The sequence below is a fragment of the Mastomys coucha genome, unplaced genomic scaffold, assembly GCF_008632895.1.
Source record: "Mastomys coucha isolate ucsf_1 unplaced genomic scaffold, UCSF_Mcou_1 pScaffold18, whole genome shotgun sequence".
Lineage (NCBI taxonomy): Eukaryota > Metazoa > Chordata > Mammalia > Rodentia > Muridae > Mastomys > Mastomys coucha.
In genome coordinates this window covers 18,021,374-18,031,387 of record NW_022196900.1, presented here as the reverse complement: position 1 = coordinate 18,031,387, position 10,014 = coordinate 18,021,374, and the positions used below count along the sequence as shown (strand labels likewise).

The 10,014-nt window shown below is 45.4% G+C and overlaps 1 protein-coding gene across 11 annotated transcripts in view; it reads left to right on the top strand.

The window, feature by feature from the left end:
• Ptpn3 (protein tyrosine phosphatase non-receptor type 3) overlaps positions 1-10,014 on the top strand; it is a 151,882-nt gene that overhangs the window by 85,525 nt on the left and 56,343 nt on the right. For 9 of the 11 annotated variants that reach the window (XM_031377461.1, XM_031377463.1, XM_031377466.1 and 6 more), the window contains exons 8-10: positions 3,779-3,899; positions 5,087-5,174; positions 9,493-9,581. In XM_031377461.1, the coding sequence (XP_031233321.1) occupies positions 3,779-3,899; positions 5,087-5,174; positions 9,493-9,581 (298 nt within the window). Of the gene's footprint in view, positions 1-3,778; positions 3,900-4,532; positions 5,008-5,086; positions 5,175-9,492; positions 9,582-10,014 lie in introns of those variants that run through there. The other 2 variants (XM_031377470.1, XM_031377471.1) reach the window with 2 other exon arrangements.

Genomic DNA, 10,014 nt, shown 5'->3' with positions numbered 1-10,014 from the left:
GAGTGAGTTCCAGGACAGCCAGGGCTACACAGAGAAACCCTGTCTTGAAAAACAAACAAACAAAAAAATTGTGTGGGTGTAATCTGAAGGTTTTATTTGGCCCATTTAAATATTCTTTTAACATATAATCAGCATAAAAATGAATGAGCTATGGGGGTGTTGTTCTGTTGTGTTTTGCTTTGCTAAGCTTTTTAACTAAGTCTTTGAAATCCAGTCTTGGTGGATCCTGTCAGCAAAACTTAATAATTAAGCATAGTTGGTGTCAGATCCCGTGCAAGGTGAAATACCACTTTGCCATTCATTAGCTCGGTGGTGCCTGCCCAAAGCACCCTGTTGGTTGTATAGAGTCATATACTTTAGCATAAGACTGAAGAGTCCCCTCTGCCTTTCCAGAAGTCTCAGCCCACAGCATGGCAGGTAACTAAGAAAGCAAGATGATCAGGTCTCGGAGCAGGGACAGGCCAAATTATCTGTCGTACTGTGGCCTCAGAAGCAAAATGGCATGGAAGGAAGGAAGGAAGGAAGGAAGGAAGGAAGGAAGGAAGGAAGGAAGGAAGGAAAGTCAGACAGACAGACCCTTGGGCTACTGAGGAGGCCCCAGGTGTACTTCCTCCCCGAGCAACAAGGACAGAAGCAAGAGAGGTGAAGAACAAGCCTGGTGGGCCCACAGCTTACCTGCCTAATGCATGGAGCCAGAGAATGGAGGAATGAGCATGTTGAGGTGACCCCATGATGTCAAGCATACAGCAGGCCTCCTCACTAGTAAGACCCACTCAGCCTCAGCCCCATCCCACCAGCCTCCTCTTATGACAAAAAAACCTCAGAAGAGGTTATCTTCTGAGACACACCAGCGTGTTGCATCCACTGGGAAGACATGAACCAGGAGATAGGGCACCCACAACAGACCAGAGAAGCTATTCCATCCAAGTCTAGCTTAGTGAATTGCTAGGTTTATACTTTTTGTTTTTTTCGAGACAAGGTTTCTCTGAGTAGCCTTGGCTGTCCTGGAACTCACTCTGTAGACCAGGCTGGCCTCGAACTCAGAAATCCGCCTGCCTCTGCCTCCCAAGTGCTGGGATTAAAGGCGTGTGCCACCACTGCCCGGCTATACTTTTTAAAGAGTGTGGCTGACTTCAAAGAGCTGCATCCCCAGAGTCCTACCCCACATGGATGACCTCCCCATGCTGCACAAATGGAGCCAGCCATTCAGCTAACATTCCACCTACTGTGTGCTTCAGCACCTTTTGAGACCAGAAAGAGCTGGGACAGGAGAGAATAAACGGCCAGAATAATTCTCACTCCTGCGAGGGAATGTCAATAGGCTCGTGAGCCTCTGGGACTGTAGCTGCTATGATTAAGGTGGTGTCTGACATGTCAAGACACAGGACAGTGATCTATAACACATACTTACAGTCAGTGTGTTCTCACCAATCTCTAGATTTGTGGCTCCCATTTCTTCTGGGATGACAGGTGACAGAGGCAGGGACCTTCTCACATTTGAAGCCAGGGTTGGATGTTCACAGCTGGAGTGTCTGGGCTGAGCAGCAAGAACTTAAAGGAGAGAATTGTGCACAGTTTAACTTCTGCCCTATTCATTTGTCCCTGTAATATCACCTGGCTGAACCTCAGGTTCCCACCTGTGAATGAAGGTGTCTGGTCCTTATGCAACATGGCTGCTTCAGATTAAACAGTGCGCTTGAAGGTGGCCTATAGCCAAAAATCCCTTAATACTGAACCTACACTTGACCGAGTCAGTGAGAACAGAGATGGAAGCCATGTTCTCTGGGTCTTAGCTTTTCCTCTCATCAGCCTGGCTTGACCTTCGAGGCCTCATGTGGTAAGAAGAACCAGAAGTGTCTGTTCCATTTTGTAGGGCTGTAGAGGAGAGAACATAAACCACCATATGAAGCACTCTTATGGTAGTCTTAACTCTTGGCTTCTTTTTGTGTCAATCCAGAAGAAAGCTATGTTGTGTACAAGGTGGGAGAGATAACTCCTTGTGTCATAAGCACTTGCAGCCAACAAAGCCTGTCAACCTGAGGTCACTCATGAAACCCACAGTGAAAGGAGAGAAACCGACTCCTGAAAGTTGTCATCTGACCCCTACACTTACCATAGAGAATCAAAAGCAAATATAAAAGTTGGCCATGATAAGCAATAAGCTATAATTAGAGAAAAATTAAAGGTCTACACTTAAGACATCCTGTTCTAAGCTTCTGCTGTCGGGCTTCCCACTGTGGGGGAATGACAGAAGAGCCTCTGAAGACAGTCCCAGAACCTAAATAGGTAGAAGCTGGCTGAGGTCAGAAACTCAGCACTGCAGTCCTATTAATCAGTTATGGGTCATCAGACAGACGGTTTGACGTCTAAGCCCTTTATATTCCTCTAGCCTTGCTTGATAAATGACTGTACATGTATTTGCATGCTCTGTATACATTCCTTATAGGACTAATTCTTAGATATATTTATATTCCTCTAGCCTTGATAAATAAATATTATACATGTATTTGCATACTTTGCTAACATTTCTTATAGGACTAATTCTTAGATATAAAATTAGTGGCTTGCCTGGCTGTGGTGGCGCACGCCTTTAGTCCCAGTGCTTGGGAGGCAGAGGCAGGTGGATTTCTGAGTTCAAGGCCAGCCTGGTCTACAGAGTTCCAGGACAGCCAGGGCTACACAGAAAAACCCTGTCTCAAAAAACATAAGAATCACCCATGCTGTGTGGGGTGTGGGGGGGCCTTTGCTCAAGCCCTCCAGTGATATGACATCACTGACACCATTGGCAGCCCTCCACCCTCACCCCCAGGCTCTTGCAAATGTGTGTGGCTGTGGCTATTAACTGTTTCCCCCTAGTGGTTATACTAGAGCCCTGTGCAGGGTAGCAACTTAAGATTTCAAGTGAAAAACCACCCTGAGGGATAAGGTTCACTGCTCTCGCCTTGATCAAAATGTTTGTCAGTGACTTTGCTAAAGCAAGGAGCTTATAGTTTATTCCTGTTGAATGGAAGCCGGGTGAATATGACTGGTTAACAGGACAGAAGAGCAAATAAATGATTCAGAAGGTTCTCCTTGAGTTATCGAAATCAACAGAAAAATTAAAGAGGTTTCTGCTTTTAGGCATAGGAAGAGCATTTGCAGCACCTTGTTGGCCTTTCTAGGACATGAAGAGAAGAGTCAGCAGCTCACCGGACAGACAGACAGGAATTAGGGTGCTACCCTAGACTCCTATCACTTAGGTCTTTACTCTGCTGAAAGTAGCCTGGGTCTCAGTTTCTTCCTCTTTAATGTGAACCCTGATGAAGATTTATTAATGCATCCTCACTATGCGCCCTCTAAGAGCATCCCAGTGGTGTTTTTTTCTTTTTTTTTCCGAGACAGGGTTTCTCTGTGCAGCCCTAGCTATCCTGGAACTCACTCTGTAGACCAGGCTAGTCTTAAACTCAATCCACCTGTCTCTGCCTCCCAAGGGCTGGGATTAAAGGCGTGCGCCACCACTGCCCAGCCCAATGGTATCTTTTTTAAGCACACTATTGTGCTTTTAACCTCTTCCACCCCTCACCCGACACACCCCTGCATTTGGAATTTATCCCTAAGCAGAGGTTTGAATTAGAAGCATGGAATTAGAAGCTAATGAGGAGCTGGTTCACGTGGCTCAGAACTTTTCAGACCAGTTCCCACAGAGGTATCTCTTTCGATGTTATTGATGCTTGTTGATGAGGACCACACTGCAAGAGGCGAGGCTAATCATGACTTTTTCCTCATTGTATCTTAATAGCTCATTTTGGAGACTTTAATTCGTCCATACATCATCCAGGCTATCTTGCTGACAGCCAGTTCATACCAGATCAAAATGATGACTTTTTAAGCAAGGTGGAGTCACTCCATGAACAGCACAGGTGCGGGGACTTGGGGTGGTGGTGGAGGGAGGTGTTGGGGGGGGTGTTGGGGGAGTGGGGACTGGCTGGGCTCTCGCTTAGGAACTCAGGCTGGGTATTTATAGATAACCTACCACTTTGTGTTTGATACTCCCCCCACCCCCCGCTTGTCTTCCTGTGGTTTTCTGTATGTTTAACCTGGGATGGTGGCAACTGTATATTTAGCACCACTTGCATTTTCTGTGAAGCAGAAAAATGCTGTAGGAATTGAGGACGATAGCTGGCCCTTTCCTCCTCCGAGATGTCATTGACCTTGGTCAATTCCTCAAGGAGAGGCCCGTCTCCATTCTGATTGATTGACCTCCAAGCTGATTGAGCCAGGCGTACCTTTTAGCCATTTACCCCATGTAATAAAACAGGCAATTCCCTTTGGCGTTGTTGAGTGGAGAGCTGCTGGACTGGAGAGCTGACAGGGTGGGTGGTCCTGGATTGAGACTGCTTTTCCTCCACACAGGGAGTCAGCCACCTTGGGACAAGCTTTGCCTCTACCCAGTACTTCCCACTCTGAGCCTCTTCTTCCCACTCCTCACGTGACCCAGTGCTACTGTGGCAGCTGTTCTGTTCCCATTAAATGAGAACCACTCTGACCCAGGCCAGCCCTCCAGAGACATCTCATTTCTTGGGAAGGGCCATAAAAACAAAGGGCAAGTTAGCAGCATACCTTCTCAGAGGGCACCGCCAGCTCTTTCTCCCAGAATTGCTCCTGGGACAGAAGTCAGCATCCTAAAATAGCACAGGGCCACTGTTGTTTGAAGCCCGAGGCCACTGTAGAGAGAATAGACAGGCTGAATGATCAAAGATTACCTGTTAATTGAGCTACCTGGTACGAGGAGAGGGCAGGCATCTTGAAAGGCCTTAGGCAGTTTTCAATGTCAGGAGACCTCCCGGAGAGCCCACTAGTGGGAGGGTGTCATAGTAAAACCCGAGAGGTCCAGAGGAGGTCAGGTTCCGTGGACCCGAAGAAAATCCTGCTTCGTTAGGATTTAAAGCTAGAGTGCTTACGGGGACTGGCCCAAGGCACTTAGTAACTGCTAATAACTTACAGAGGGCTATTACCGCCGCTCTCCAGGTATTTTTAATTTTTAAAAGCTCATGGGTATATTCTCCACCTATTGGATGAGTTTTGCATTTTCTCTTTTCTTCTGCAGTGGGCTAAAGCAGTCAGAAGCCGAATCTTGCTACATCAACATAGCTCGAACCCTTGACTTCTACGGCGTGGAGCTTCATGGAGGCAGAGTATGTACCCTTTAGCTCAGAAACTATTGCATTGTCTTTAATTATGTAAGATGGAAAACGTCCTTGGGGAATTGTTTCCCTCCCGCTAAAAGATCCTTAGGGGCTAGAGAGTCATTCTTGCCGAGGACTGGGGTTTGACTCCCAGAACTCACATGGATGTTCGAAACCTCACTGGGAACCAGGTGCGCATGTGGTGCACAGACGTACATGCAGGCTAAACACTCACACACATGAAATAATAAATAAAACAGAGCTAAATTTTTAAAGAGAGATACTTGAAAAGCTTATTGAGTTTACCTGGGTCTTATTGGCCATTCAGTTGATGTTTTCCCCACACTTCTGAGGGATCAGGATGTAAAACACTTACAAGCTCTCAATGGGAAAAATCCATTTTTTCTGTCTCTTAAATTTTTTTTTTTTTTTTTTTTTTTTTTTTTTTTTTTTTTTTTTAGTAAACATACAGAATAATGGGTTTGAGGGCTGAGGATGTGGCTCGTATAGTGCTTGTCTAGCATTCATGAGGTCCTGGGTTCAATTCCCACATAAGAGGCAAGAGGATCAGAAGTTCAAGGTCATCTTCTGCTACACAGTGAGACTGAGGCCAGTGTGTGCGCCCTCATCTCAAAAGGGGGGAGGTGTTTATTTCCATGGATGCATATCATTGCATTTTGTTCATGCTTAACCACTCTTCACCCTCCCCTGTCCCCCCTTCTTCCCTTCAAATGCTCCCTCTTATACATTAACCGACTTTATAAATCCATTTTTAAGTGGCAATTTCATGAGCCAAGGTTTCTACCACATCTGAAGCAGTTCTCAGATTAGAGCTGTGTACTCAAATACAGTAACATGTATGTGTTTGTGTATGCTGTGTGTAAGTTATGTATGTACTGTGTGTGTGCATATGTATATATTTGTAGTTATAGCTAAATGCAAGGTACATACATGCCTGTGGAGGCCAGATGTTAGCCCCTTTCCACCTTTATCTTTCCTTTAAAAAAAAAAAAAAAAAGGAGTGGGTGTCCCGTAATCTCACATCTCATGCCTCTTTTTTTTAGAGATTTATTTTATTTATGTGAGTACAATATAGCTGTCTTAAGAAGAGGGCATCAGATCTCATTACAGATGGTTGTGAGCCACCATGTGGTTGCTAGGAATTGAACTCAGGACCTGAAAGAGCAGTCAGTGATCTTAACCGCTGAGCCATCTTTCCAGCTCCCCTCTTTGTTTCTTTGTTTCTTTCTTTGTTTCTTTGTTTCTTTTTTTTTTAAGAGCTATTTAAAGTACTTTCCATTATTCCTTAGTTACTCATAGGTGATGGCCCCACCCCAATAGAAAATGAATATTTGTTATACCTTCCAAGTACTAATCCATAACCACAGATCTGTTCTGGGTTTTTTTGTTTTGTTTTGGTTTGGTTTTTTTAAATTTATTTATTTATTTCATGTTTGTGAGTACACTGTCGCTATCTTCAGACACATGAGAAGAGGGCATTGGATCCTATTACAGATGGTTGTGAGCCACCATGTAGTTGCTGGAAATTGAACTCAGGACCTCTGGAAGAGCAGTCAGTGCTCTTAACTGCTTAACCATCTCTCTAGCTCCCCCCATCTTTATCTTTTAAAACACTTTATCACTGAACCTGATACTGCTTGGCTGCCCAGTGAGCTCCAAGGATCCACATACATCTCCACTTCAGCGCTGGGATTGCAGTCATACAAGACCGTGCCTGGAGGCGGCGGATTGGGGCTTGGATCTTCTTGTTTCTGCAGCAGACTCTTGATTCCCTAAGCCCGCCCCCAGCCCTATTGAAGTGTAATAGTTTTGTAGACGAAATTATGGTGGCGTGATTGTGAGATTGATAAATAGTTTACATTGTGATTAGTTTAGAAGGCTACGTGTCATCTGCTGGGCGAATTTCTGTGTCCGGGCAGATCGTTGCTTCCAATCATTCCATCACTTTGGGGATTATCTATCACTTTCTCCACTTTATGGATGGGAGACTGATTTCTCTGGTATTACCAGCTCTCAGCACCTAGGTGGCCAGTGCATGGGCTCAGCACTGGCTGTCTTAGTCACTTTTATTGCTGTGAAGAGACAACCATGACCAAGGCAATTTATAAAAGAAAACATTTGTTGTAGCTGATGGTTCCAGAGAGTTCAGTAGTGAGCATGGCAGCAGGCAGGCATGGCTCTCGGGCAGAAGCTGAGAGTTACACCCTAATAAGCAAGCGTGAGGCAGAGAGTGTGTGAGAAGTAACTGGGAATGTTACTGGCTTGGGTACCAGTCTTTTGAAACCTGAAAGCATGCCCTGGCCCCAGTGACATACCTCCTCCAACAGGGCCCTGCCTCCTAATCTTTCTTCCAAAACACTACTACCAACTAGGGACCAGGCATTTAAATACATAAACCTGGGCAGGGCGTGGGGGTGCATGACTTTAATCACAGCACTCGGTATTCCCACCACCCACATGTTAGCTCACAGCCATCCATAACTCTAGTACCAGGGGATCCAGTGCCCTCCTGACTTCTGAGGACACCAAGCACGAACAAAGTCCATTTATATGCGTGTATGCCAAACACTTGCACATAAAATAAAGTGAGTAAACCTAGTTTAGTCTGCACACACACACACACACACACACACACACACACACACACACACACAGCCATTCTGGGTTTGGAGGCAGATGATCAGCTGAAATCCAACCTCAGTTCGTGCAGTTGTTAGAGGGATTGCCCTACACCAGACAGTACTGAATGGATACTCCCATGTCTGAGTTTTCAGTAGTCCTCTATTGTCCCTGGGTCCAGACTTCTCTTCAGGCAGCTCTTACCACCCAGTGACTTTTCACCCAGTCTAGGCTCCTCTCCACAGCCTCGTGCTTTTCCCATGCGGCTTGCTTGTTGTCCGAAGCCCAAAGGTGGCACACAGCTTTTCAGCGCTTCCAACGAAAAGAATCATGTCACTAGTGCCTCAGAGCATGGCAGCCAGAATTGGTCACATGATCTGTTCTTCTGCCAAGGAAGCTGGCATGTGGAGCTGGTGTGAGAATTTGGGAAGAAGCTATGTTGATAAACTACAGTTATTTGGAGGAAAGGTACACACTGAAAGACAATAGAACACCTGACATGATTCAGTCCTCAGCCCACCAAGCCATTTACTCAGTGCCATTGGCCACTCAGTGCCTTTGGCCACTCAGTGCCATTGGCCGAGTCATTCCTCTTCCTATACTGTGGTGAGTGCTTGCAGCTGCCTTGTTCTTCACTGCACCCCTCTGGCTTTGCCTACGTGTGGGATTTTAGCCTGGTGCCTAGTGCAAATACTCAGGACTTCCCCTGTATCAACGCCATCTCCCTGTCCAGTCTCTGTACCTCCCCTTGGCCCTTAGTTATTCGTAAGTGATGGCCCCACCCCAATAGAAAATGAGCATTTGTTACACCTGCCGAGTGCTAGTCCATAGCCACAGATCTGTTCTGGGTTCTTACATTCTGTACTTTGGTATGATACAAAACTTTGAGGGGATCCCAAAATTTTTTATAATTAGAAAAGGGAAATGGAGGGGCTCCTAAGCCCCAGATAACAGAGGTTGTGAGTGGAAGGCCAGCAGTTCACACTCACTCGTAACTGCCCCTGCCCAATGTTTGTACTTGATGATATCTGATTGGAAACAGAGATTATGTGAGACTCAAGGAAGGAACTCCATCCCTTTGAATGTTATTTGCTTATACTCAAGTGGATTTAAAATAGTTTTAATCCTCTCTGTTTTCCTTCTGTGCCTGTATAATATATGGCAGTGCCGAGCACACAAGCCCTTAGCCAGTGTAATTCTGTTGGATTCATAAGCAACATTTGTTTCTTAATTGGATTTAGAGTCATGTCTACATGTGTAATTTTTCTTTATCATTTCATAATAGCTAAAGCTTTTTCAGTAATTGAAATTGAGATTTGTATGGAGCTGTATGGGAAAGAGGCCTGTTTGAGTCTCATGTGGCTCCCAAAAGCTGATGGTTGAAAATTCAAGAGTGTTTATATGTAGCTCTGTAGAGTACATAATCGCATCTGGTAACTTCCAAAACCAGGTATCGTGATGTGTTTTGTGTGTGTGTGTGTGTGTGTGTTTATGTTGTGCTGTGTATTCACTTTAGAAGAACTGGGTACCAACTACTTGCTCTTAAGTGGCTGCTAAGCAAGGCTGTTTCCTGTGTTCAGTGGCATCCCTCTTGAGCGGACGCATACTGCTATTTATAAAAGCATGGGTGCTTTAAAGTTAGCCGAGTAACACACTGTGAACCTGGACGCTTCATTTTTCCCCCCAGGATCTGCACAATTTAGATCTAATGATTGGAATTGCGTCTGCAGGCATTGCAGTCTACCGAAAATACATTTGCACAAGTTTCTACCCTTGGTAAGTGCAAATACTTCATATTGTCTGAATCATGCTATAAAAATATGCCGAGCAAAAGCAATGCTAGCTCTAATTTTAAACTTTTATTTCTGAAGAATGGCTGGAGCTCTGCTGCACTCCCCCATCCCCCTCTTATTCCTCTTCCCAGTCCCAAGTTTAAGCTCTGAACTCTGAATTTGATCCAGATTGGGCACTTGGAAAAGTTACCTTTGGTTTTCATTAACTTCCCTCCAGCAGGTGTCCCATGGTTAGGCTAGTTGGTGGATAAATGACACAAGGCAGGTCTTGATGAGAAACCCTTCCATCCTCTTGTATGTGTATGGAATCAGTCCTAGATTCTGGTATCCCTGAACCCGCGACTAGTACTGTGTGTGTGTGTGTGCGCGTGTGCGCGTGTGTGTGCGTGTGTGTGTGTGCGTGTGCGCGCGTGTGC